At 40.8% G+C, this 27,836-nt stretch overlaps 2 protein-coding genes across 4 annotated transcripts; one reads left to right on the top strand and one right to left on the bottom strand.

Annotated features, from left to right (window-relative positions):
- On the top strand, positions 1-19,620 carry DGCR8 (DGCR8 microprocessor complex subunit). 3 transcript variants are annotated; one of them, XM_038151891.1, is made up of 14 exons: positions 1-137; positions 5,886-6,890; positions 7,304-7,466; positions 8,614-8,756; positions 9,459-9,741; positions 11,219-11,416; positions 11,781-11,882; positions 12,458-12,556; positions 12,895-12,977; positions 14,062-14,162; positions 14,574-14,680; positions 14,894-15,021; positions 15,338-15,451; positions 15,782-19,620. In XM_038151891.1, the coding sequence occupies exons 2-14, from the start codon at positions 6,168-6,170 to the stop codon at positions 15,863-15,865; spliced, it is 2,328 nt and encodes a 775-aa protein (XP_038007819.1). In that variant the 5' UTR covers positions 1-137; positions 5,886-6,167; the 3' UTR covers positions 15,866-19,620. The 3 variants fall into 3 exon arrangements, with proteins under 3 accessions (XP_038007819.1, XP_038007820.1, XP_038007821.1); XM_038151892.1 differs by lacking the exon at positions 1-137 and adding an exon at positions 624-759; XM_038151893.1 differs by lacking the exon at positions 1-137 and having other exon boundaries at positions 5,629-6,890.
- On the bottom strand, positions 17,461-27,826 carry TRMT2A (tRNA methyltransferase 2 homolog A). Its single transcript, XM_038151894.1, has 11 exons — positions 26,856-27,826; positions 26,042-26,150; positions 25,377-25,558; positions 24,408-24,522; positions 24,045-24,160; positions 23,375-23,486; positions 22,787-22,909; positions 22,434-22,509; positions 21,829-21,945; positions 21,519-21,615; positions 17,461-21,185 (listed from the first exon to the last, which is right to left on the bottom strand). The coding sequence occupies exons 1-11, from the start codon at positions 27,425-27,427 to the stop codon at positions 20,921-20,923; spliced, it is 1,884 nt and encodes a 627-aa protein (XP_038007822.1). The 5' UTR covers positions 27,428-27,826; the 3' UTR covers positions 17,461-20,920.
- Positions 27,827-27,836: the final 10 nt, after the last annotated feature.

Consider the following 27,836-nt stretch of genomic DNA (forward strand, 5'->3'; position numbering starts at 1 on the left):
GGGCAGCGGAGGGGCCCAGCGCAGGCGTTTAAAGATGGCGGCAGCGCGGAGTGCGGGACGGCGATCGTGAGGCGGCCGGACTCGCCTTCACCCGCAGCCCCGGCACAGGAGCGGCGGGGCCGCCGGGCATGGCCCAGGTGGGTGCGGGCCCCGCGGGGTGACGGGCAGGGCGGGCCCGCGCGGACACCAACTCCTCCGCCCCACAGGCCGCAGCGCCAGCGGGCCCGCCGCGCTCCTGCCGCCTGCCCGGAGCGGCCCCCGGGCGCGGAGCCCAGAGGAGCCTCTCCCCGAGCACCGACATCCCACCGCTGCAAGGCGCCGCCCTGCCCGGCGGGTATTGCCGTGCGGCGCTTCCCCTGCGCCCGGCCTGAGCGGCCTCTGCTCAGAGCTGGTGTTTGTTTTGTTCGGGATTTTTCTTTGGTTGTTTTGCGTTTGGGGGGACTTTTTTTTTTCGTTTCTCGCTTACCCCCAGCCACCTCCCTACTCGCTTTGCTGTGGGATCGCGTCCGGGATTGTGGGAGGGAAGGAAACGCCATGTCTGTGCCCTCGGCCTCCTGCTCCGGGCTGCGGGGGGCTCCCGGCTGCGGCCGTGCCTCCGCTCCGGGTGTGTCCGGGCGAAGGGAGGCCCGGGGGTTCCGCCGCTCGCAGCCCTTTGTACACGGGCCCGGAGCGGGGCTCGGTCCGCAGCGCAGTCGGCAAGAAAAGGCTCCAACGCGTGTGCGGGCGCACAGGGACTTTTTTAGTTCTGGTGTATCGAAGGTAATGCGATGTCTCTGTAACTCTCAGGATTCTTCTAATGTGTTTTTTCTATTAATAGCAAATTATCTCCTTCAGCCTCTGAAAGGTTATTTCTCCCAGCTTTCGTCACCTTTTTTTTTTTTTTTGCTTGGAAACAGTTCGTTCTTTTTTACCTCCTTTCCCTAGGCTTCGGGTTTGTCTGCAAAGTTTGTTTGCCCGCTGAGACCTGAATACCCAGGCGTTGCTCGACCATAAACTGGAATTGGGTGAACACATTTCTTTATTCCATTAGATTGCGAGTTAGAGGTCTTGGAATTAGGTCTTTTATTTTTGTTTTGTGATTTGAGTGGTTATTCTGTTAAAGTAATTAAGCTTGGGAGCTCCTGTTTTTAATTCTGGATGAGAAGTTGGGTCGCTAGGCAGCTCCTTTTGATTATTAAGATTGTTTTGCTTTTTTAGAGGAAGAGAAGGGATTTTAGTTCCTTGTGTCTGTTGTTTTTCTTTTCAAGGCTGAAAAAGTAAGTAAGAAGCTTACATTTGATGGGAAAGGAAGAATATATTTTCTCTTTGTTAGGCTCTGATTTTTGCCTTTTGTAAATCAATTTCTTGTCTTACATAATTAATCAAGCCATCTAAACCCTGCCAGAAAACTGCTCAAGCTCTAAAAGCAACTGTTGTTTTGCCATTTCTGGGGATGGCTTTCCAAAATGATGTTCGTTCTGAAATGGAATGAAGTGTTAAGAACTAGAGAAGTTCTTGAGCCGTGTATTTCCCTCCGATAATGTTATTGTTGGGCTCTGGCTGCATTTTCTTAACTGCCCTTGATGATTGACTTACACAAAGTGGCTGTTTTGTTCAGAATCTTTCTACGCTAAAGCTGATAGTGAGTTTTTACATGTAGTACATGTAGTATTATTTTCAAGGATATTTTCTTTTGGTACTTTCTATTCTGGTTTAAAGAAAATAAATCCGGTCTCTTCAGGTTTTGTTTGGGGCTTGTGGGTTTTTTTTTTTAGCAGTGGTGATAGATAGAAGTAACTTATTTCTAGAGTTGTATGTGTTGAAAAGACACACTAGATATAATGAGAAGAAGGTAGATGGCTGTGAGTGGGGAGTTACTTTGACATGGGTTAACGGATCAGCACCTGAGTTGCCATTTGTGGCTGGAGGATGAGGACTGTGTTTGGTTAGCAAATGAGGACAGTTTGCTCTGAGCCACTCTTCCTTTTGGGGTTCACTGAATGTGAGGTAAGCAGTCTCTGACACAGTTTCTTTTCAAAAGTAATTTTTTGAAGAGAGAATCTGTGGTATGCTGTTCATTGCTGCAGCTACGTGTATTTGTAAAGGAAATATGTTCTTTATTAAATTAATTTCTAGACTGCTGACCTGCTAAAACTGAAGAAAATTTTGAGTTTGGGCAATGCTGGATCCAAATTTTAAGACTCTGGGTTTTTTCTGCATTGAAAAAGGATTCCCTTTTCTCTGTGTATTTCTCTCCCATCCCTTTCTGTCTGATCGTGGGAATGGGCAGTGTTACTTACTAAACAAAGGTGTTTTTTTTTTAATTTCTGCATTTAAAGGACATCTGTAAGACAATGAGGCTAAGCTTACTCTGCTTTCTTAGGGACCTATGCAGTTTGCTACATTACATTTATATGCCACCCCCATTTGCATTGTTTAGTGTACTTTGTGGCATGAAACTTTTTTAAATTATCATCTAAACTAAGAGTAAGCAGTTAAAAATGTGGAAGTTCCATGTGCTGGTGATGAGCTGTGCCCTCATGTTTTCAGTGTTTGAACTGCCTGGTGCAGCTGCCAATGGTGTTCTGTCTCTTTGGAAGGAATCCTTATGGAAACTGTTCATGGAACTTGGTGGAGCCTTGGAGAATAAAATGTTATTTCAGAACAATTCAGAGAAGGATGACAATAGGAAACTGACTTATGGATGGGTGTACTCGGTGTGCTGAGCCTTTATGTGTGTGGCTGTTATGTTCCCTTGTCTAAGGCCCGTTTGGCTGTTTGTAACCTACAAGCTCATCTAACTCATCCTACTGCCTTTTCTCCCTTCTGTCTTTTCCAATACCTGGTAGCTCAGTGGTTTTGTTGCTTTTTGTTTTTTGGCTTTTTGGTTTTTTTTTCCCAGCCCTGATATAAAGGGCATATTGTAATGTTAGCTGGCAGGGAAGTAGATGGGAATTGGACCTGTGTTCCCCTGCTGCTGCCTTGCTTTTTGTGGCTTGCAGGCTGGTATTGCAGCCCACTGGAGCTGTTCAGCTGCTGTTACCCATAACCAAAGGAGAGAAAAAAACTCCTTGTTTTTTAGTGTTAGAATAGTAACAAACAGACCTTTCTTTGGAAGCTTTCAGGTGTCTGGTCATGATGGGCACACCTGGAAACAGAGTTCTACTGTTATAGGGTTAATTAATTAGGGTATAACAGGTACATCCAGGAGATTCAGTTGCCCCAGTAACCCATCCCTGGGTCAGCCCCTTGGAGTTGCTCCAAGGGTTCTCTGCCCACTTCTTATTATGTCGTATTGTAGCTCCCCTACTTAGAATTAGACTAAACAATATTCCAGGAATGTGTTTAGAAGGTCGGCTTATTGTTCTAAAATCTAAGGGAAAGGGTAGGAAAAGTACCAGAGTTAATTAAGGAGCTATATAACTATATAATAGTAGTCTAGAGAGCTGCAAATAGATGAAAAATGTATAAAAAGCAAAAATCTTTTTGGCATCACTACCAGATTGTTATCTTACCCTAGGGATGTGTCAGGTTTGTGGCTAGAAATGGAGAAAGCTCCTTTGAACCCATCTTGGTGTAGTACTTTTCCTGACCCCGTGTGTGCTGGGGAGCAGACAATCCCTGGCTGTGATTTGCTGTTCATCATTCAGCTATTCATCCTTTCACAGCCAGCGAGAAAGGGAAGACAACAAGGATATCATTGTTACCAGTGCTTGAATAGAATAACGAGACATCTTTCCTGCTAAGAGCAGAGGTGTTGTATCAGTGAACTAGCCCTGGGCAGGTAAAGGTTAAGTTATGTTTTGACATTGGTGGGGTTAAAACACTTCAGCATAGGAGCAGGACATGGATCAGGGGTCTGGAAGTGGCATTCACAATCATGTCTTAGCCTTGTCAAAAATATGTCTTCCATGTGGGACCAAGGAGCTCTTTGAACACAAGGGAATGTTTTGCTCTTTCAAATTCTAGAGTGCTGATTTCAGTATTCCATTTCTATGTGAATTCTGCTTGTTCTTTTCAAGAGTCTTTAGAAGATTCTTTAAGATGGAAAAATAAGATGACTTAGGCATTTAGTTTCTAGGAGTTACTGAACTCATGCTGTGACTTGATTTTTTTGTTCAGAATTAAGACACTGATGATTTACTGTGAAGAATTTAATAATTTGTCATTCACTTCTTTTTTTGCTTTTTTAATCTGAAGAAGAGGAAACTTATTGACAAGTATATCTCTAGGGGAGTTCTCTACATTATACATTTCAGAACCTGTTGAAGAGTTGAAGGAATTGTTCATTGCTGGGGTCATTGTATGGTCATCTTGTAGGATGGAATGGATTTAGATGTATAGAATTGCTTGTCTTACTGATGAATGAGCCATTTTTCAATCTGAGAAATAATGTGTTGGTATCAGAGAAGATGGGATTATTGTAGAGTTCTTACCAGTTCTTTTCCTTAGTAATTTTATAATGCATGTCAAACTCAGCATGTTGGATGTGTCACAATTTTGATAGGTTTAAAAAACCCTAAACAAAACACACATCAAAAACCACCACAAAATGTGAATTTCTCTGCTGCCCCAGCAAAACTTGCTTTGTTGCCGTATTAGAGTTTGCTCTATAGAGTTTGCTAGAGTTTGCTCTGCTTTCTTCCAGCTTCCAGGTAGGTAACTTCTGTATGTTGCTGAATTTCAATTGATCCCATTACAACTTCTGTTTCCCAGCTTTGTGCTTTGCCCCAGTTTGGATATTGCTGTTGGTTTGTTCTGCCTGGGCTGGCTTAGATACACAAGAGAATTACCCTTGGTTTCTCCAAGTCCCTCATGACAACCCAGACCTTCTTCCCTGTTGCCTTCAGTGTTAGACAGCAGCATGAGAGATCTTGGAGCTTGTCTTTCCAAAATGCTTGGGAAGACTTTGTGTGCTAGCTGGGAGTTCTTTAAACAGAGCAGATTCATCCAGCTGGCTGCCTGGGACAGTGTGGCAGTGCTTCATTTCTAGCTTGTAGGAAGATTTAAGCCTAGTTTGGGCTGGCATGGAGGGACTTGGAGAAACCAAAATAAGCAGGTAAGAGATGATCCTTCTTTTCCCCAGGTGCTTACGGTCCTGCAGAGATGACAAAAGTATAATTGAAGAAGCCATCATAGACATGGTAGAAAGAACAACCTAATGTGAGAAATAAGCCTTAAACAAACACTCCCCATGCCCTGTAAAATTTCCTTTTTTCCAGGTTAAATTCCCTAAAACATTGGCTTCTGAATACCTTCCAAAATTGATTTGAGCTTTAATGCAATGTATCTGAACCTGAATTCCTTGGACATAATGACTAAATAGTTCCATAATAGTGCAAAATACAAGATCAAATGTCTAATAGCTGGCTATCTAGAGAGTAATTTTCTGTGATATTTTAGTAAATTGTGAGATTTCAGAAGTAGCTGATAACTTAAATTTTCAAAAGCATGACCATAGTCTTTAAAATCTTGTTGGTTTTGCAGATTGTCTTAAACTGTAAGCTAATTATCCTTTCTGCTGTGTGGGTAAGTATGGCTTGGATACCAGCTTGCTTCAGAGTATGGGAGAACTTCCCCAAAATGCAGTTTTTAGGCTGTCATGCTTAATGCCCTGCCTGCTAACCAAGCAGAGATAGTCAACTAATCAGAAAGGCAATTGTGGTAGTAAATTTTTGTGCTGGTGTGCAGCTCGAGCAATAAAAGTTATAAAGCAATAAAAGGCACTCTAGTTTTGGCCTCATTCAGGATGGTATCTGGGTACCCTGCTTTTCTCACTGTAAAAGTGTCACTCTTCTACTTGAAATTTATGCTAGAAAGAGTGACAGGTTTTCTTTCTGGTTGGGATACCATTTCCATTTTTTTCCTCTGACAATTGTTTTGTTTTGTTTTGTTTCCTCTTGTAGGTTGAAAGAAGAAAAGGAGACCAGCTTGTCCAGTGAAGATGCACTCTTAGTCTTCAGCTATTTAAGCTGAATGCATTGTGATTTCCAATAATTGAGACAGTGATTCTGAAAGCTGTCTACATTAATGAAAAGAACAATGTAGTCAGCTTAACTGAATCATCAGTGTTTGCATATTGAATAGGACATGATAAACCAATCCTGATGGACTTAACGCATGTTAGGAATATAGGGATAAACATTTATTAAAGCATTGGTTTTTTTTAGAAAACAGTAGTTTTAAAAATGGAGAACTATGAAAATGTACCACCCCTCCCTAAAGAACCTGCAAGAGAATTGAATGTGGAGAATCACAGTTGCCGCCCACCTCTGCCGCCCAACGAACAGCCTCCACCGCCTCCCCTGCAAACGTCCAGTGACGCAGAGGTAATGGACGTTGGCTCTGGTGGTGATGGACAGTCAGATACCCCTGCTGGGGACACGCACAGTCTCTGCAGAACGCAGCTGCTCACAAAGGGATCTGCCTGCTACAAAAGTCGTCTTATCATAGACCCCAACAGTAGTGACCAAAGCCCGAGAACTGCTCGTCACGCACCGTCAGTTCGCAAGTTCACCCCAGATCTTAAGTTACTGAAGGATGTCAAGATTAGTGTTAGCTTTACAGAAAGCTGCAAAAGCAAAGATAGGAAAGTTCTGTACACTGGAGTTGAGCAGGATTATAAGGCAGATACAGAGTTTGGTGTTAATAATGTCAATGGGGATTTGCATGTTTGTCCTTTCGGTGGTAATAATGGTAAAGCTGCAGGGATAGGGGGTGAAAGTGATGACAAGAAGGATGATGAAAATGATATTGATCAGGAAAAGAGAGTGGAATTTGCAGTTCTGGATGAGCTAGAAGACTTTACCGACAATTTGATGGAAATAGATGAAGAAGGAGGAGGGTTCACATCTAAAGCAATCGTTCAAAGAGATAAAGTGGATGAAGAAACCTTGAATTTCTCCTATGAGGTAAGTAAATCCACACGTCTTTGCTGGGTAAGAGGTTTCCAAGTGGCTAGAAAAAATATGCAAAGAAATAATCTCTTCTAGAAGTGTGCAGTACATGAGTCAAAACCACAGAATTTTTAGAGACAGGCCTTTGGCTGAGAAACTGTAAAACTATTTTAGTCAAACTTCTGAGTTGTGTTGCAGCTTCTATGGTTTTCTGTAAAAACAGCCTTTAAAAGTCTTCTCACACAATTGCAGTTCATTTTATCATCACAAACTTATTTTCTTACTTTTCAGTATTTTTATTGGAATCATTGGAAATTTCTAGTTTCTCTCTGTGTGGAAGTGCTTATAAACATGTCTGCTCTCTCTTTGCAAGGGAAAAGGGAGGTTGGTAGGCCCAGAAGGATAGTGTCTGATGAAGTCTCTTTCAGGATGACTTTGATAATGATGTGGATGCTCTGCTGGAAGAGGGTCTTCGAGCACCCAAAACAAGGAGACTAGATAATGAGAAATACGGTGGTGAAAGTGATCACCAGTCTGATGGAGAGACAAGCGTGCAGCCAATGATGACCAAAATTAAAACTGTACTGAAGAGTAAGTTAACGTGCATTTAATAAGTGTAGGTCCTGTTCATGGCTCGTGTCTGTAGAACGAAAGTATAGCAACAAGCAGAGTGTGAGACAGCAGTTTGTGTGAAATTGTTGATGTGTTGGAGAATTTTATTGTTGGGAGGCTTCCTATTGTGGAATGTGATTTTTCACATTCTTAAACAGTGAATTTGACTTTTGCTTTTGATCTACTTTATGTAGTAAGAATATAATTTAGTGTGTGGATTTGTGTAAAATAATGAGGTGAAAAAGGGTGATCTAGGGCTTTTGTCTCTGGGTGTTCTGGCCTTTTTCCTGCTTCAGTTACGTAACTTCTGCTGTTGAAATTGCCCCATGTGAGATCTCTGTGAATGCAATCTAGGTTAAATATAATAACTGGAAAAGTCAGTGGCTTACATTTATCCAATTTCATTGTGTTAGAAACTACTAATAAAGAAAAGCTGACAACACAAACCCATCCAGAAGAATGTAATGGAAAATATTCTGAATAAGAATTAAAAGTTAAACATGCACTAGAGGAGTGTTTTACAGCTTCACTGTATTCTGAAATAAAAAAAATAAAAAAAATTTTGCTTCAGAATTGTATAGTAACAGAGGATGGCCAGGAAACTTCCAGCAAAGATGAATAGTCTCTGATTTGTGATTTAGAGAGACATAAGACCTTGGCTTAGTGATGAGCCCTTTGCTGGCTGTTTGGGTCTGTGAATCTAGTGCTATTTTGATGCAAATTTTTTCCTGAGTGTCAAGTGAAAAATTTAAATGGAAAATGAAGTTGTTTCTGAAGCAAGTATGACTTTTCCAGTAAATACTTTCCAGTGGTGCTTGTGATAAGTATAAAAAGACTAAAGAAAAGATAATTCAGTGATGAAACAAACAAATCAGTCTATATAAAAATTATTGCTACTATTGCCTTTAGTTGAGAACGTCATGGAATCTGTAATTTTGCAGGACTTAGTCTGGATTAGAGGCATTTACCTTGTTATTAAAACAGCATCTCTCTACAAAACATTATTAATCTTGTTTCAGTGCCATTTTATTCTTTGGGACAGAAAAAGCAATAAACAAAACCCTGGATTTTATTTCTATTCTTCTAAGCCGTCTATCCAAGTTTAAAGCCATTATTTGCTTTAAAGGTCGTGGCCGCCCTCCTACAGAACCTTTGCCAGATGGATGGATCATGACATTCCATAATTCGGGCATTCCTGTATATCTGCACAGAGAATCTAGAGTTGTTACCTGGTCTAGACCTTATTTTTTGGGAACAGGAAGCATAAGGGTGAGAGCTGTCAATTTTTAAAATACTTTACTAGGATTAAAAAATCAGATATGTTCCTGTAAGCAGTTGATTATTTTTCTGCTTTGGCAGGCTTGTTTCCAGTGTTTGAATTAAGATCCTTGAAAAGGAATTTTTTTTTTTGTGTCTGAAAATCTGATATGATTTTTCTTAGGTGCTTTGTTTTTCTGTTTGGGCAGTTAAAGTGAATGAGATTATCTTGTTTGGTGCCTTCACTTTTCTAGTGTGGCTGCAGAATTGGGGGTTTTTTGCACCATGACCTATATCTAGGCATCATTTGTTTGTAGCTGTAAATTAGTCTGAGCTGTGGCTTATGGTCCATGTTTGCAGAAGTAAAGCTGTGACATTCTTGCACCCTAGGAATCTGCAGAAATAGGATTTAATGCCATGGGCCTATGCCTCAGGGGAAAGCTCAGTGGATTTTATGAAAGCATGCAGTATTTGCATGTAGCTGAACAGACTGTAGTCTGAAGCTGAACCAGCAGGATTGTGTCAGTGGCACAGTGTGAAGGTTCCCCAGGAGTGGCCCTGCTCAGCTCTTGAGTAGAATGACTACTGACCAAAGAAGAGCTTGAGCCTAGACTGAATACAAATAGCTTCCATCTTGCTTGCATCTCTAGAGTTTGAGTTTTGCTTTTGCTGACCTTAAGATACTGAAACCTTCTGTATTATTTATATTTGCAGAAACATGATCCTCCCCTTAGTAGCATTCCCTGCTTTCATTACAAAAAAATGAAGGAAAATGAGGAGAGGGAACAAAACAATGACATAACCCCAAATGGGGAGGTATCACCTGTAAAGCATCTAGATAAATCCTCAGAACTGGACTGCCAAACAGAAGAACCAGATTCCACTGCTGCTGATTCTGGGCCTTTAGATGACAAAGACCCTTCTGGGGGAGATGCAGCACAAGGAGCTTTGGGACAAGTTAAGGCCAAAGTTGAAGTATGTAAAGATGAATCTGTAGGTATGTATGGGAAGTAGTCTTTTTTTGACTTGAGTTGGGGTAATGGCATTTGGGAAATTTTATTCCAGATTTGGCTGCTGAATTATAATCTTTCCTGAAGCCTTGAGAGTCCACATGGAAAGGTTTTACACAAAAAAAAAGTAAACATTTTGGTAGTTTAGTTCTGTAGACTTTATCTCAATGTAAGAATCAGTTATGTCAGTGTGTTCATTTGCTGTTGTCAAATGTTTTCATGTGACTTCCTCAAGTAGGCTTTTCTGTGCACTCTCTGTATTGGCTGAGTTATATCTATTTTCAGGATGATCTCTTAAGATAAATGATGGAGTTAAACTGTATTTCTGTATTTGCACAAGTCTGGCAGACTAATCATGCAAATACCTCTTCACAAAAAGTTGTCTAAAGATGTCATGCCAAAATCACCACCCAGCGGAGAGGAACTTGAAGAGGAAGCTCACGTGCTAGTTACTGCATCTGATCACATCTGCGTACCCAAGAATCCCATCCACGTAGATTTCTGCTGCTCGGAGTATTGCTATAGGTCATAGGCTGCCATTTGTCTTTGTAGTGCTCAGACACAAAACTTGTCCTTGTCATTACATGTGTCATGTCCAGTCCAAAAACCATGCCAAAAGATGTAAAAAAAACCCAAAACCCAAATCATCAAGATTTAGCTGCAAAGTTCAAGCCAGTAAGCACTTACTTTTCCACGTGGAGTTCACCTGTCTGTCTCTCCTTACATAGGATCTGTTGTGTAACACTGAAAAAGATACTGGGTGATTGAGTATAAGCATGACTTGCATTTGGAATTCCTTGTGGAAGGAAACGATACCAGCAGCTTGCTTTTGTTTGCCTACATCTGTGGATGCTGCTCGTTATTTTTGCTGATTATATTTGCAGACTATCCTATAAAGGAGAAGCAGCTGTACTGAAAGGGGGCAATCTTTTGGTACTGTGTATGTGAATTTAGTGTGTAAAATTCTGCACAGAGGCTGCAGATACCCATGGAGTTCATGGAACATCACTGTACAGTGTTTCATGGTACACGATGTGATAGGTAGGCAGCAGCAGTTGGATTTGGCTTCAGGGAACTGAGGCTGAAACCACAGCTACTGTACTCACTGTGTGCCTTGCTTCAGGTACAGGGGAGGTGATGAGATGTTGAAGCAGACCAGTTACTGGTGTTTTGTTGCAAATTATGTTGGGTATTAATGCTGGTTAGGGATTAGTAAAATCAAGTGACAGAATAGAATGTTGTTTTGTTTTATTTTGTTTTCTGGTTTGCACTAACATTTTGCATTTAATCTAATTTAATATAATAGGACAACTCAAAATTACTTTTGTTAGTCCAAAACAGCATCTTTAACCTTTTGCTCCAAGTGTAAGAAAATAATTACAGCTTGTTTAATACAGTGGAAATAGAGAACTTAATGCTTGTTCCGTGGTGAAGCAGAGAGCGTAACTTGGTTGTGTTTCTCAGATCTGGAAGATTTTAGACGCTATCTGGAAAAGCGTTTTGACTTTGAACAAGTGACTGTCAAGAAGTTCCGGACGTGGGCCGAGCGCCGCCAGTTCAACCGGGAGATGAAGCGGAAGCAGGCGGAGTCCGAGCGGCCCATCCTGCCGGCCAACCAGAAACTCATCACCCTGTCTGTGCAGGATGCACCCATAAAGAAAGGTGAGCTGCTCTAGCTGCAGTTCAGGTCAGCTGTGTTGAAGGCTAATTGCAGCTTTGAGCTTGACTGAAAATTAAAAAAATCCTGTAATAAGTCCACTTAATTCCTGATCCGGTATTTTGTATTCTTTGACCCATCTTATATTACGTAGGAAAGGAAAAATATTTTCAAAATATACTTCCTATTCAAAAGACTAATTTCTAAACAAAAATATTTTTATTTAAGGTTACAGTTCTGGTAAGTAATGACTACCTTCAGCTCTTGTTACTGCTGAGTGTTGCTCAGTATTGATTTGTTTGTAACAGAAATTACCTTTCAAAGACTGGAACTAATGGGCTTCTTCACTTCTTCCTGTCTTTTTTGCAGAGTTTGTCATTAATCCCAATGGGAAGTCTGAAGTTTGCATCTTGCATGAATATATGCAAAGAGTCCTAAAGGTTCGCCCTGTTTACAATTTCTTTGAATGTGGTAAGTCTGTTTCCTTAAACAACTCTATCCTGGTCTTGATGCTTAATCAAGAATCCAAAGATGTTGCATATATGAAAAATAGAACTGGAATCAGGTTAATATTGAGGGGTTTTAAATTATTTTATTAGGGTTTTTTCACTAAGTGGTATAATGTATGTTCCATTAATTCTTCCTTTTCCTGTTTGTTTAGGGGTTTTTGAGGGTACCTTATAATTATTCAGAATTATGCTATTCCTGCATATGCAGTATATAATACAAATGAAATTTCTATATCAGAGTGTGTAGCTCTTTTATTCACACCATGATGTAAAAAATTTGGAATTAGTATTTGAGTTCTGGCAGATTACCAGTGGTCTCTTAAAATATTTTAAGTTCTTTATTTGGAAGAGTCGAGTATATGGTGGTAAGTCTGTTAATGGAAAACTCTGTTGAACAATTATTCAGTCTTCACGAAGAATAAACCATTTTCATCCCTCTTGAGGCTGAATTGAAGAAAACAAATCTTGATAGTGGTGATATTTCATGAATGTCAGGAGTTCTAAAAAGCTTTCTTTACTTTCCTCCTTCATTTCCAGAGAACCCAAGTGAACCTTTTGGAGCCTCAGTGATTATTGATGGAGTAACCTATGGGGCAGGAACTGCCAGCAGCAAAAAACTTGCCAAGAATAAAGCTGGTAACGTATTTTTCTTTCTCAGTACCAGCTGCTGAATGGTTTCTGTTTGCTTTTTGTACCATTCTCAGGTTCCGAGGGCCATAGTGATTCAGTACTGGGGTTTGGCTGGCTCTATGTCACTTGGAAAATGAGATGAGAATATTTTTCCTTTTGTAGGCACTTCTAAAAAGTAGTTTCTTCTTATTTTAATTAGTTATCAAGCTGAACTAGTAGAACTTTTTTCCCTTGACAAGTGTAAGTGAATAAATTTCTTACCTGAAGAAAATGCCTGACAATTTTTAGATTAGATGTTTTAGTTTAAAATAAACCTAATCAAGATGTTTAATCACTTTTTGCAGCTCGAGCTACACTGGAAATCCTTATTCCTGACTTTGTTAAACAAACCTCTGAGGAGAAGCCCAAAGACAGTCAAGAACTTGAGGTACTGAGCTCATGCTTCCTGGCTGGCATCATTTGAGTTTGTTTTTAAAACATTGTACATTTAATATCAGAAATATTACTGAAAATTAGTAAGATTGTTTTCTCAGTCAAATGGAAGTGTAAAATCCTCCATTTAGAGCAAGACTTAGGGTAAAGAAAATACTTCTTTTTCTGTTGGAATAGATCAGAAAATTTACTCTGATGCCGAGAACTGGTTCTTTATTGACCAACAGGTCACTTACTGAACACCTGAGAGTTTCCAAGGCACCAGGCTGCCTGTACTGCCCTGCCTTCCAGAATCCTCTGGTTGGTGCCAGGAAATGTTCAGAGCTAGGTGCTGTTTGGTTTTGTGTGATCTTCTTAGGACACCATGTAAGAAGTGCTCAGGCTTCTGAGATTGTTTTTATTACCAGCCAGTGAAAATCCCATAGTTTGGGCAGTGACATTTGAGAAAATCCAAGGAAAAAATTCTTTAAGAGGAGAGTTGTGCTATTTTCTCAGGTACTAGGAGAATTAAATGGCTCATTGGTCAGCAGTACCATCAGTGAGAAGTAAAGGAAAAATCCATGATCAGCCTGAAAGCAATGTTTTCTAAAATGAAGTAATATTCAGGAGTTGTTTGTATCCTTGCTTTAACTGTACTGTATGCCCTGCACTACTGAAATGGTCATTAAGGAAATGCAGACAATTTTTTCCATTCTTTTAAAATAAAATACCAAATGTGCCAATAGCTGTTCTGTTCTTTTAGTAAACCACAGCATTTTGGTAAATAGAGTTTCATAATTTGCTAAAATAACCTTGTCCTGAGGGAGAAATTATGATAAAGAATTCATAAGATTGTCATTTTATGTACATATTGAATAACATAAGATTGGAGTTAAAATTTCTCTCGGCAAATGTTTGATTAGGTGTGACAGTTTTAATGATGTTGTTTTTAAATCCATAATGGGATAAAAGCACTTTTTGAAGTACTAAGCACAGAGCAACAGAATTGGTTTTATGTAGCAAAGGAGAAATTAGGTTTAAGGACAGTATTAGGGTTTTACTTGCACAAAGCACAATAGCCCTGTTCAATTCCTTTGCAGTATTTTAACCATATCAGTATTGAGGACTCACGGGTATATGAACTCACCAGTAAAGCTGGACTCTTGTCTCCATATCAGATTCTCCATGAGTGCCTTAAAAGGTAAGGCTGCAGCGTGGGGACCCGTGCGTGGGGTGAGGTGTTGGCTCGGGACCCTTGCTGGTGTTTGTCAGTGACCCTGCCTGAGCTGCTGAGCTCCCTGGGCCTGAGAGACACATGGTGGGGGCCGAGCTGCTTAATGCTGAGTCCTCTTTAATTCACATTGCTGTTCGTGCCTCATTGGAGATCAGGATGTACTCGTTGGTCAAATGTATTTTGTTTTCTCTCATACAGGGTTGCTTTTTCGTTTAACTCAAGTTACTGATGTAAAAAAAAATTTGTTAATTAATGCATTGACATTTATTATTGATAGATCTAATTTCATTGCAATGACTGTCCAAGATGATAACTGCAACCACTTTGCTTGGTTGTAGTTTTACTTAGTATGTGATCTTGATTCTGTTTGTGCTTAAGAAACCACGGAATGGGTGATACATCCATAAAGTTTGAAGTGATTCCTGGGAAAAATCAGAAGAGTGAATATGTCATGACTTGTGGCAAGCACACAGTGCGAGGCTGGTGTAAGTACCACAATTGGTGTCATGTGTGAATCTCCTCTTCCTCTCTTGCTGTTCTCCTTTGCTGTCCATTCTGAGGGTGCTGTTCAGGCACTCAGCCTGTTGGGTGCTTGCACTCTTCTCTGCTATCTCAGCTTTGACTAGCTCAAGTGAGTATTTGTGGCTATCATCACGTAATGTGCTGGTATTGACACACTTCCATGGTTATTTTTACAGGTAAAAATAAAAGAGTAGGGAAGCAATTGGCTTCTCAGAAAATCCTTCAGCTACTGCATCCACATGTGAAAAACTGGGGCTCTCTCTTGCGAATGTATGGCAGGGAGAATAGCAAGCTGGTCAAACAGGTGAGCAGCCTTTGTTTGAGTATAATGTACCCTGTGACTGGAGTTTTGCTTCTGGATTTTTCTGGATTTGTAGATTAAGTTACAACAAAGCTTTTAAGGTGCCTGGATTTCATTGTCAGTAATAACTAATCTTGTGTTAATCTTGTATCTCCCATGTCAAAATTGAAGAACCTGTTTAACTCACTCATGGAAGTAGATGTTCCTACTTAAGGAAGTAAACTAACTACAGGCTAAACTACAGAAATATAACAGACTAAACTTTGCTCCACGTTATTTTTTTTCCATAAAAAAAGTTGCTCATGATTCTGTTGAACAGGAAACCTCTGATAGAAGTGTGATAGAACTTCAGCAGTATGCCAAAAAGAACAAGCCAAATCTGCACATCCTGAACAAGTTACAGGAAGAAATGAAAAAACTGGCACAGGAAAGAGTGAGTATATACTCTCCAGTATTTACAAACTGCATGAATGTCATGGGTCACATGTGCCAATGATCAGGGGTTTTTTCTTATTTTACCCGGTATTTTAAGTAAAGAGAGCTCTTCAAAATTTAATTGGGAGTCTACTTCTGGGGAGGATGTCATGCTGTCTTTAAACTGGCTCATAACTTGATTCTACCTACTTCTGTACATTTAACATTAGCCCTAGTTAGCCTCTTGCAACAACTCACATGTTTGGCTAAAGTGGTTCAGAATTTTAACTGTTTTATGATTCTGTTCTCTTTGTGACTGTGTGGTGGGGGCTGTTTTGTATTTTTTTAGGAGGAAACCCGAAAGAAACCCAAGATGACAATAGTGGAATCAGCTCAACCTGGCAGTGAACCTCTCTGTACTGTTGATGTTTAATGAGAAAATGTGCAAGTGGGGAGCAATAACACAAACGAAGGAACTAGATTTTCAACAATTATTTAAAAATTGTTTGCTGCAGAATGCAAGATAACTTTTAAAATCCAAGCTGCTTCAGTTATGCATTGTTCGTTTTGCATCATCAGGGCAATATTACTTTTTCCTAGTTTCTTTTTCTTTGGTTTTTTTTTTCCTTGTTTAATACCTCTGAGATATGTACGTTTAAAGAATTGATCATAAAGATCTCTACTGGGGCAGATGCACAGAGGACAGGCATGTTCACACAGGATAAAACCAATCAAGCACTTTCTCCTGGAAAGCCATCCATGTTGTTTGAAGTGGATGTATTTTAAGTATGAAATTCAGAATATCTATGTACAGGTTGAAGCTGATATTATATATATACACATTCATATATATGTATATATAAAAGAAGTATATGTACATCTTCTTGTATGAACATGCCTAGAACTATTTTTGTGAAGTTTTGTTGCATTTCAGCACATAATAATATGCACTGATAAGACACTTTGACAAATACAGGAAAGTGATGAGCAATGTTTCTAATGCCATAGGATTAGGCCAGTAACGCTGTTTCTTTTTGTCTTGTTTCTTGTCTCCTGCCAGGCTTAGTTATTTGAGATTAGAGGATATGCAGATTTTGTTATTACTTGAAAAGAACAAGAATACCTGGTAGTGTTAAGAGTAACAGGTTGGAGATTCAAAATTACTGGGGTTTATTTTAAAAGAAAAGAGTCTGTGTTAGTTTACAGATCAGTTGAACAGGGAAAATATGGCCCCACTTACATGATTGAAATAAAAACTGTAATTTGAAAGGCTGTTTTCAAAGCTTGGAGCCAAAATGCAGCTGATGATGGTTGATAGTCTGAAAATATTTTGCCAATGACTTTTCACTCCCTTTTCCCAGCAATAAAACAATTTCTCATTTGTTTGGTGTCAGATTGCATCTGACTTGATCAGTTAAGTCTTAATTAGTTTGCACCATAAAAGCAAAGACTTTAGAAAAAAAATCAACACAACCTTTAAGTCCAACTGCAGCAATTTAGATTTTTTTTAAGTTTTTTTTTTACTTTTTTAATTACATTTTTAGTTTTTAAAGAAAATGTGTAACTTCTGCAATGAAAATTAGAATGTAGATTTGGAATATGACGTAGAGTAATAAGTAGAATGAGACCATAACCGGTTATACTCAAAAATGAGGAAATCACAAATATGCAACTACTCTGAAATACAATCCTGGCAAACAGGCAGTACTCACTGTGTCATCTGAGGCTTTATTAAGCCAAGCACAAAAGAAATAGTGTGGCTGTGTGAAAGCGCTGCTTCGTGGCTTTCATTCTTCACACGGGGCTCACTGGCTGACTGCAGGAACTCTTCTCTTGCAACCATTTTTTGGTTTGGTCTTAAAGAAGAGAGCGAAAGCCAAGCTGGTGGCAGGGCTGCAGTGACTTATCCAGGAGCTGCACTGCTCCATTTTCACACTCCTTCTGCTCCTGTTGGGAATGAAAGGTCAGTTCTCTGTACCTGCTGCAGCTCCTGGTACTTACATTGACAGGGATCCGGGGGCTTGAGGGGTTTTTTTGTTGTGTTTTGTTTTTAATCTGATTTTGGTGTGGTTTTGTTTTTTTAATTTACCATGTTATATAGAGAGTGCTGCATTATATTGAATTTAGTGCCTACTGGATTTTAAAAATATTGGCATCAGTATTGTAAGACCTCCTTTTAACATCACACATCACACTTGACTTTGGAAATAGGTGGATTTTAATTTATATTTTGAGCTAGTGTTCTCTAATGTGTTGCATATAATGTTAGAGGTTAAACAGGAGGAGTCATGGAGTCTTACCTGTTTCTGTGTTTAAATTATATGCTTGGAGGTCTCTGCAAATATGAATCCACACATTTTTTATTATTATATTTAGCTTTTTAGTTCCATGAGTTGTAATCCTGTTACAACAGGATACGGGTAGTTGGAAGACAATATATAAACTATTATTTAAAGAAGTGGCCTGTCTGAAAAAAAAAAAAAACAACACAAAAAACACTGCCTCTGCTTTTTTTTTGTATAGCTTTAATAAATCTCCATCTTTTGAAGGGTATATAATACTGGTGCAGTAGTGACAAGCAGTGATTGCTGTTTGTCTCTTTTCATTGTTTTTATTGGGACTTTTCTGTTTTCATAAAGACAGGGCTTTTACCTTCTATGCCTAAATGTATTAGTCTTAGATAGGTTTTATTTCAGCTTGTGTTTTCAGCAGAAAAATCTGTACTTGGATGGCACTGTAAAAGACAAATCACCCTTGTAGATACTTTTATTTTTCTGAAATCAGAATGTCAATGCATTTGCAGGTCACCTGCAGAATATCCATAGATGCCTCACTTACCAATTTGTTTTCATTAATTTTAAGAGGATTGCTGTATTACCTCAGTCTGCCACTATCAGAATCACAAGGTGACCGTTGCCCTTAATTAAAACATCAGAGATTTCATTGTGAACCAAAGCCTAGAACGTATATTATGCATTCTAAACAAAAACAAACATAAAAAGATGGTATTAGACCTTGCTGCAGCCTTTAACTGGAGAGATGTCCAGAAAATAGCGCAATAACTGCTGGAACAAACAACGTAACTGCTGTTTATGTCATTGTGAAGTATTCTTGTGTTTTAATGTTTACTATTGTTTGGAGTGTAACAGTCTTGCATTTGCACATAAGCACGAGCTGCTGTGATAGAGGATAGACCATTGCATTAACTTCAGCTTCTGCATGAACACTTACAGTGTGATTCAAGATGTATCCTAAGCTTGTCTTGTAACTCTTGTGTGTTTTCTAGGTAATCGGCTGTAAAGGTTTAGATCTGATTGTATGAATGCATAAAACTGCTGCTTTTGTCACTGATACTTGTTATTTATCCCTTCTATATCCCTTCTATATCCAGGGCAAGATGGGTATTTTTATAGGGATGGAGTGTATTTTTAAGAACTGTTCCATCCTTTGGGGATTAGACAGATTTTGCTTTGCATATATTATGTGCTTCTCGACAAAAGTGTGGTATATTGACTTTAAGGATTAAATTCGTGTGCATTCAAATCTTCACGGTACTGACGGAAAACTTACTGTGACTAGTCAGATGCTACCTACTGAAACACCAGTCATCAGCTTTTTTAAACATATTTATTAGACAAAACTGAATTAGTTGGGTACTCAGAACTTTGGAAAGAATATTATGCATAAACTTAACTGTTGTATGTAAACTTCCATTCTCCTGTGATGCTGTTAGGCTTTATACAAATAATATTTGTAACGTCCAAGTATTTAAAAGCATCATGATTATCTTATTAATTCACTAAACTGTACTTTGGTTCTGGAGTGAAATTCAGGAAGTGACAGCCTCCTAACTTTGTGGGAAGAAATGTGAAGTGCAAGAAGCCATGCTGTTATTAACCAAATAAAATTCTCGGTGGCAGTATTTCAGTGTGTATCTGAGAACATGGGAAAACAAAACAAAGCTCATCCTTAGCGCCCCAGCAGGTACCAATGGTTGCTGTTTTGAGTTGTGTTGGGTGCAGTTGCTTGGTGCCAGTGCTAAATTGGTACAACTATAAAGCCTCATTTTCACTGAGCCTCTGCTTGCTTTCTTTCTGCACAATCATGTAATCCTCTGTGTTTGGTCTTTGAGTACTACATGTGTATTTTTCAGACAATTAGTTTCGAGCAATAAAGTTTGATATTATAAAATGTGCCAGTGTGATCAGTGTTATGATAGTGTCAGCATACATAGAGAGAGGAACTCCTATTCTTCAAGTCTCTAGGTATTTTTCAAGAGAAATTAGATCAGTGCAGCCTCGTTGATTATGGAAATACTGAATTACTTTTTTGGTGAGGAATTGAATGTTTACATGGTTAAACAGTTGGAATGAGATTAAGTTACTTTTTTTGAATTGGGATTTATATTTTTACTTAAGCTGTGGCAAGGCTGGAAATGTTAGAACCCAAAGTGCTGGTTTTGGTCTGTTGGGTGCAGGTACCAACCCTGCAAAGGTGTGGGATCAGCACAGCCATGGGCTGTAGCAGAATTTTTTTGTTGTTGTTAGGCCATCTTAAATGTGTATTAGAAGAAAGTTGAGATTTAAGGTGGTCTCTCCTCCAACAGTGCTGCTGTCTGTTCTGCAGTGTGGATCAGAGTCCTTTAATGGCAGCTGCTCAGGCTCTGGTGGCAGCGAGTCCTGACTGGAGAGCAGCTCGTGGAGCTCTTGAGCCAGGTTTGTTTTCACCCCCAGTGGATGCACTGGCAGTGCAGTGTGAGGTGCTGGTGTTGGTACAGTTCAGTTCTGGCTCTCACTTTTCAGTGGTGAGGGTGCCTTGAGCAAAGTCCTCTCAGCTTTGGCAGTATGGTGCAGGAAACTTACAGCCTTTATTGTCTTGGCATTGACGCTGGTCTGAGAGTAAGACCGACTTCAACTGTGGAAAGTGTAGCATTTCTGTTAGACTGAGTTTGTTACTCCTAACAAAGATTTAGCAAGTAAATTATTTTTGAAAGGGTTCATCTTAACTTGCATACTGAAAAAACATGGCACAGTTTTGACAGGAGGCAGAGCATGATGAAGTACTGACAGGTAGGTCCAGGTCCCTGTAGCAAGATGACGTGCTCTGGGAATTGGGGGTGTGTGTATATAAATGTATGTATGTATCTAGGCAGGAAGGGAAAAGCAGGATTTGGGCTAATCGTTTGTAACATGCTGTCCCTGGAAGTGTTCAAGGCCAGGCTGGATGGGGCTCTGAGCAACCTGGTTGAGTGGAAGGTGTCCCTGCTCATGGCAAAGGGGTGGTTATGAGATGATCATTACAGTCCCTTCCAACACACACCCTTCTGGGAATCGATGATAATGAAACCTAATTCAAATGGGGATGATGAAATAAGTTGGAAGCCTTGCAATTACTCTGTTGTACAGACATTTATTACCTGGATGTTACAGGAGTGATGTTACTGATGCAGTTAAAAAGCAAAAGCAGTTTCTGCAGAGTCTCTCAGGAGTTAAGGTGAGCCCTCATTTGGACTGCAGTCCCCATGGGCAGCAGCTGCCTGGCTCCCCTCAGTGGCTGCTGGGCTGCTGCCATCCATGCCCTCTGGGCTCTCGCTGGCAGCAGCTGCTGCTGCAGAGCTGCCATTGGCGTATTCCACCCTCTCAAAGAAGATCAGTAACTCACAGTGCCTGGTCTGAGGGAACAGATCCACAGCCATGGCTCTCACGGGCCGGAACGCGGCTCCTTTCACCCTGTTGGAAGGGGCCCGGCACAGGCTTGACGGGGAAGGGAACGAGGAGCAGGGAGAAATGAATCGATACGTTAGTACATGCTCCTTCCTGCCGCTCTTCTCAGAGAGGTTTTTCTTCCCTAAGCCTCAACTCCATGATAGCCCTACTCACTACCCCCAGTATTTCTGTTATGACTTGTGTATTGGGCAATACCATTCCAAGCCAGCTGCTGCAGCTTCCAGCTGTTTCTGGTGAAAGGTAAGCCTCAAGGAACATGGCTTGCAAATAAAAATCTAGCAATGGTACCCCCTCCTCAAAAAAACATTCCTTTTCTTCTTACCACATTTAGTAAGTCAATTCAATGTAAGAAACACTCACTCCACAAAGTTATTCATTGCAGCTCTAGGATTGCAGGAGACATAGATGAGCTTCTTCAGATGTTCAGCTCTTCTAAGGGCAAGAATTACCTTGGAATCTAGATGATAAAACCACAACAGCTTTTACTGGTTCTGTGTGCAGCGAGAGCCCCACAGAAAAATGCCAGGTTCTACTCAGCATGAACAAAACTGCTGCAGTGTTGCTCCAAGCCCTTCCTGAAGCCTCCACCTAGTTTATCCCAATGGTGTTTTCTTTGGCTTCCCACCCAACACCCATCAAGAGAACAGACTTAAACCCCTGGTGAACTTACGCAGCCCTGCTCGTGGTGGATCTACAATCGTGATCAGGTTCTGAGGCGCTAAAACGCTCATTAGGGAAGGAACAATATCTTCTGCCTTCCCACAGTAAAATTCAATATTACTCAGTTCTGTAAGAAAAAGAAAAGATGTTATTGGTGTACTTGTCTAGTCAAAGCAGCTTTCAGTCCTTTACCTTGGATGTTAAGTTTTGATGCCTCAGAAACTCCAAATTGTTTAGTGTACCCTGGAATCAGTGTAATTTAAACAATCACTGTTGACTCCAGACCATCCAAAGAACAGTAATTCGAGCATCTTCCACTATCTGGACTAAAGCAAAAGCTCACAAACACCAGCTATGTTAATGCTTTCTTTAGGAGGGTAGCTGTGGTTTCATCTCATTTTTACAGTGAAATAAATGTTTTACTTTTCAATTAAAAAAAAAGCTGTTCAACTGGAAAATTGATCTCATGGGCTAACAAGGTGTTTGTTTTCAAGAGTGATTACGGGACAAGATCACTATCAACAACATGTAATTCCAGGCTGCTTAGATAAGGTAAAGAACAGCTGGCTGCAACTCCTTACCAAACAAAGGCTTCAGCATTTCAGCTTAACTCACCATTAATTTGGGCATTTGCTTTGGCGTCCTGCACAGCTTCCTGACAGAGCTCAATTCCAATTACCTTCTTTACTCTCTGTAGAATCAAAGGAAGAAGTTCCCTCTGTGGTCTGTACGTGTGAATTTAACCATTTTTCATAACATCAGCAATTAACAGGAACTTTAACTCCTACCTAGCCTGCTCAGCCTAAGGGTGAGCTTTCATAAGGATGTGGTAAAACAGCTGCAGGCAGCTCAATTACAAATTAATTCAAAAAATTAAGATATAATCTGTTGCATTTCACATGCATTAGGTATTTTCTTCCCTTGTAGCCTTGTAGAATAGCTTCTATCCAGGAAGAGAAATTGCCAACCTTTGCTAAAGAAATCCCAATGGTTCCTGTCCCACAACAGATGTCCAGCACGGTGCTCTCTTGGCTCAGCTGTGCCCACTCCCCAATGGCAGTGTACAACACTTCTGCAGCTTGTGTGTTCACCTGGGGAATTAAGTTTCCAATAGATCTACTTCTTCATAAACAATCAATATGTTTTAATGAGTCTTAGTTTTATGTTTCCTTGTTTCTAATAAACAAATCATTATACGCTAAAAACACATTTTAAAGCGTTGAAAGGGCAGAAATAAGTTTTGGAAAAGCAAACAAAGATTAGTAATACAAAACTCTTGAACTGTATTATTGCATGTTCAGTGTTTTAAAGGCTGCCATGAAGCAGGAGGGAAATTATAATGAACTAGTAAATAGAAGAAGTTGTTTTCAATGTGCTCCCATCAAGCTTACAGTCATTCACTGCTTTTACAGCCAAACGTAACACTGCTATTTAATCACACCAAACATACAAAAGGTTAAATTTCTAGGTATGTAACGTCTTGTTCCACAGCATTAGTCAAGCCCCAGAGCATTCATGCAGATCCAGTTAAATGAGCGGCTTCACATCATCCTTACTTGAAAAAATGCATGAGGAGAAATTCTAAATTTTAGGCCAAGGAGTTCTTCATAGATGTACTTATCACCAGCCACATGCTCCAAGGGCAAGTCTTCTAGATTGGGAGATTTCCTGGGGGAAGGGGAGGAACGGGGAGACAAAATAGAGGGGGAATCAAAACCAAAAAAAGAAGACAAACATGTTTGCTACAATCTTTACCAAAGCTGTAATCATCCCAAAAACCGTAGTGCCACATCCTAAGCAGTACCGTTTATCATCTGCTCTTGGAGACTCTCCTTGGCCATTAATGTCCCAGAGTGTGCAAGGACCTCCACCACTGATGAAGATGGTGGAGCCTTGTGCTCCATGGAGGATGGGGAGATTGAAAACTTCACATAAATAGGGAAGAAAGGCAGAAGTTACTTGGTAACAACAAACATTCATCTGCTGCAGTAAACACTTCTATAGCTGGACAGGCAGCAAGGGCCAGTGTGTTCACCCACGGAAACTCTTACTGCCTTTACCCGGAGAATGGGAAATTTCAGGAGCCTCTTGTGGCAAAGGTGAGTAACTTGAATTAGTAAGAACTGCTGCTACTTCTATGAAGTAGACAAACAATGCTATGAAATTTGCAAACATCAAAAATCCAGCCACCACCAAAATCCCCCAAAGCAAAGTCAACTCCCTCACCTCTGTCCTTCCTCCACAAAGTACAGGGAAGTAACACCACTGCTCTTTCCCATCCCTTCTGTGAAGTATTTTGCCAGAGAGATTTTCAGGTCAGCTAGCTCTTCTTTACTCAATTTCTAAAGTTTTCATGTGAAAGAAGGGAGAATAATCATTTTAGTGACTTCAAGATACGATTTAGTGTATGCTTTACATAAGAATATTACTTGTTCATTTACATGTATCAGATTAGTCTAAATAGAATTAGAGCAGTGAAGTTAAACCACACCAAGTAATTCTTCTGTTTTGCATGCACAATTCATAAAATCGAATTTAAGCAGTTCTAAAGCTGAGCCTGGGCTGCCCATTAGCTATCCAGTGAAATACCTGAGGGTTGAAATAAGCAATTGCCATGATGTGGCCACTGCGGCTGGTGCGGACCGTGAGCTGCTTCCAGTGCCCTTCGTAGGTTTCGGGGCTGTACACCGAGTAAGGAGTTGACCTGCAACGTGCAGAAGCTCGGTTACTCACACACAGAATTCTTTCTTTGTGTAACATTAAACAGTTTATTGTTTATAAGTTTATTGAATCAAAAGAAGTGATGAAAAAATGCCAAGTACAAAGAGAGGGTACATTCACTTGTCAAACAAAGAATGACTTCCAAATAAGAAAGATTGATGGATAGTATCTCCTAAAGCAAAACAACCTGTCCCTCCTTCACCCAATCCTCCTGCCCATTTTAACCCATGCAAAATTACAGAGGCAAGAGGCAGCTTCTCACCGCATTCAGAGAATGACATAACTTTTTATAATGCTTTCATCAGCTTCTCTGCTTCACACCAAGGTCAAATCTTCCATCTTCACTATTCTTCTGAGGTTCCATTTTTGTGGCTTTAACTGCTTTCTAAAGAATGCACCCCTTTTCTAAAAAAGCACTCTTGCTTAAATGTGCAGCTTTTGGTTCATTCCTTTCTGTAGGATGATTCTTCTCATCCAAGAAAACAATGGACCTTGGTTAATTAATTCCTCCTTTCAGAAGTGTTTTTCTGAGAGCTTTTTTACAGTTAGTGGAGGAAGCTCCTGAGTAGCACACCCTTTTTCCTACAGACCTACACATCCCTTTGCTTGCGATGAAGCTGTGTTCAGCTGGTACCTGGCCCCATCTGTGAGCAGCTGAGCAGCAGCAAGGGCAGAACTCCCCGTGATGCAGGCACAAGGCAGAAACAAAGAACTGCTAAAATGTGAGACTGGTACATCTTAGATCTTACAGCTCAGAACAAACACTAATTACATTTATAAATATTTTTGATTAAGATATCAAAACCTTTATGGAGAACTCATTTTACTTATGCTCACCTTATGTAGTCTTGGAAAGCTTTTACTACTTTTTTGGCAATAGCAGGAATGTGAATAGTATCAAAGGGCTCCACTACAGCACATGTACCACCCTTATATTTGCCAAGACGACAACCCACAGTTTTGTCTTCTTGATTTACACCAATCCCAATCAAGAACTCACATTTGTTGCGATATTCAGTCTAGATTTAAAATAAAGTCATGTAAGATATTTACACAGCATTTATTTGTACATGCCAAGTTTCTCCTGGAAAAAATCCCATGTGGTTAAATGCATTTGGAAATGGACACAGGACATTTGGCTCATGTGGACAATACTGATGGATTTTGATGTGTGTGAACTAACAGTAATACTGAAAAGGTTTTAGTAAATCTTGTTATTTAAAAAACAAAATATTGCCTCTGTTGAGGAATGTATTAGCTTACAACACAGGCTTACAAAGACAGCATATTCATTTTAAAGTTATAACAATATCCAGTTATCAATTTTTCTGCTTCCTGTTAATATTTCCACACAGTATTTACATGAAAGACAACCAAAATTCATCATTTATTACAAAGCTAAGTCAAATACTCAGTTTGTCGAGTGTCTTCTCAAGACCAAAGAATGAACATAACCCTCAGCTTATTAACCCTGTTCCACCCTTTACCTGAGATTACATTACCTGCAAGGGTGATGCTTTCACTCCCTCCACTGGGCAACATAATTTATTAAACTTCTGCTTCTGCAGGAACAACCAGGGTAATAAAGCTCTGTTGTTATTTCCTATTTCCCTGCCCAAAGCAGAAACAAAAAAATGTAAAGCACACATTTAGAAAAACTGAGGTCAAGCGTTGCACAAGACTTCTTTTTTGTACAGGGCACAAAAAAGAATCAGATTATCACATGGAAGAGCGTTTCTTCCAGATTTTTTTAACAGGCAAACCCTCTCCAACTTCGTAAGAGCTGTAACCTGAAAAAGTAAGGGTTAAATGTACTGGTTACATTATGGTTATGTACTGGATTTATCAACGTACCCATGCACGATAATTAATGCCAGTTTTGTCGACAGCAAGAGACAGGAGTGATGCTTTGATCTTCAAAGACCAGGCATAAAATTTCGAGGGGATTTTAAAAGAGAAAATCCTAGTAGTAATTTGCCATCTCTGCAGACTGATTCTCCCTTACACCATGTGACAATGCTGCTTTTTTATGGGCACAAACATCCTTCTGCTTATGGAACAACAGACTTTAAAAACGAATTCCCTTCACTAAGCAATATTTTGAAGGTGACCAAGAACACGAATAGCAAGTTTTGTCAGATGGAACAGCTTTTAAGCTGTAGCATCGCAGTTTATCTTGTAATTACTTTGACAGGGGATCTGAATTTTGACCTACCTCTAACTCACTTCAGTTTAGAGGTATCAATTGGTGTGAATTTAGCTATATCCCATCACAAGGCCAAGTCTTGTACACATTACGCTACAAACAGGAATTACTTTGTCAGCTTCTGCAGCACTTGTTCGCACTCCTGCTTCTTCTGGGCCAGCTGCGCCTCGTAGGGCACGTTCCACAGCGGGGTCACCACATCCGCGATGCGCTTACTCAGGGGCTCCTCTCCGCAGGGAGCCGGACGCTTCGCCTCTCCCTGCTCCGAATCCTCTTCTTGCTTCCTCTTCTTGGCGATGGGGTCTGCCTTGGGCTTGGCCAGGCGCACGCTGAGGTGGCGGCTCTTCCAGAGCGCGCCGTGCAGCACCCGCATGGCCTTGTCCCGCTCCTCCTCGCTCTTGAACGTCACGAAGGCGAACGTCTGCTTCCCGAAGAGTTTTATCTTGTGAGGATTGAGCCCGTACTTGGCGAGGAACTTTTTCACATCATTAAACCCAATGTATTTGGGCAGGTTCTGTATCTCTACTTTATAAATCTCGGAGGTGAACAAGTCTCCCTTAATGTATCTGTATACGTCGGGGCTCTCCGCGGGGTTTTCCCCGGCCTGGCTGTCCGGCTCAGCCCCATCCGCCACAGGAGCCGTGTCGCGGTCGGGGTCGCAGCGCTCGCCTTCCTCCGCCATGGTCCCGCCACCGCCTCAGCCACCGCGCGCCGCTCCCGGGGCGGGGCCGTAGCCTCACGGACGGGCCGCTGCGATGAGATTGACGGCAGAGGAAGGATCTGGTTGTTTTTTAAGATCTGCCCCTCAGCGCTGCCGCTCCTGGCGCCCGAGAGCTCCCGCGGCCCTTGAACACATTAAAAACAGCAGCGCACACATCACCCCTTCCCTCACGCGGGCGCCATCTTGGGCCGGGACGCGGGCGGCCGCCGCCATGGCGCGGGGGGTGATGGGAAAAGCGCCGGGGAAACGGGACCACAAAAACGCTTCTCGGGGGGCGGAGGGGCCGCGCCGGCGGTCGGTACCGGGGGTCGGTGACAGGGCCGGTAGCGGGGCCGGTTCCGAGGACCCATGGGGGGGGGAATCGGTGTGA

The sequence above is a fragment of the Motacilla alba genome, chromosome 15 (genome assembly GCF_015832195.1).
Source record: "Motacilla alba alba isolate MOTALB_02 chromosome 15, Motacilla_alba_V1.0_pri, whole genome shotgun sequence".
Lineage (NCBI taxonomy): Eukaryota > Metazoa > Chordata > Aves > Passeriformes > Motacillidae > Motacilla > Motacilla alba.

Excerpts from the sequence above, each read along its gene's own strand:
- DGCR8 (XM_038151891.1), top strand. The coding sequence starts at position 6,168 with ATGGAGAACTATGAAAATGTACCACCCCTCCCTAAAGAACCTGCAAGA. Across the intron at positions 7,467-8,613 it reads AATTAAAACTGTACTGAAGA|GTCGTGGCCGCCCTCCTACA; the intron begins GTAAGTTAACGT and ends TTTGCTTTAAAG. Across the intron at positions 15,022-15,337 it reads ATAGCAAGCTGGTCAAACAG|GAAACCTCTGATAGAAGTGT; the intron begins GTGAGCAGCCTT and ends TCTGTTGAACAG.
- TRMT2A (XM_038151894.1), bottom strand. The coding sequence starts at position 27,427 with ATGGCGGAGGAAGGCGAGCGCTGCGACCCCGACCGCGACACGGCTCCT. Across the intron at positions 22,910-23,374 it reads CTCCTCATGCATTTTTTCAA|GTGAACACACAAGCTGCAGA; the intron begins GTAAGGATGATG and ends TTAATTCCCCAG. Across the intron at positions 21,616-21,828 it reads TCCACCACGAGCAGGGCTGC|ATTCCAAGGTAATTCTTGCC; the intron begins GTAAGTTCACCA and ends TTTATCATCTAG.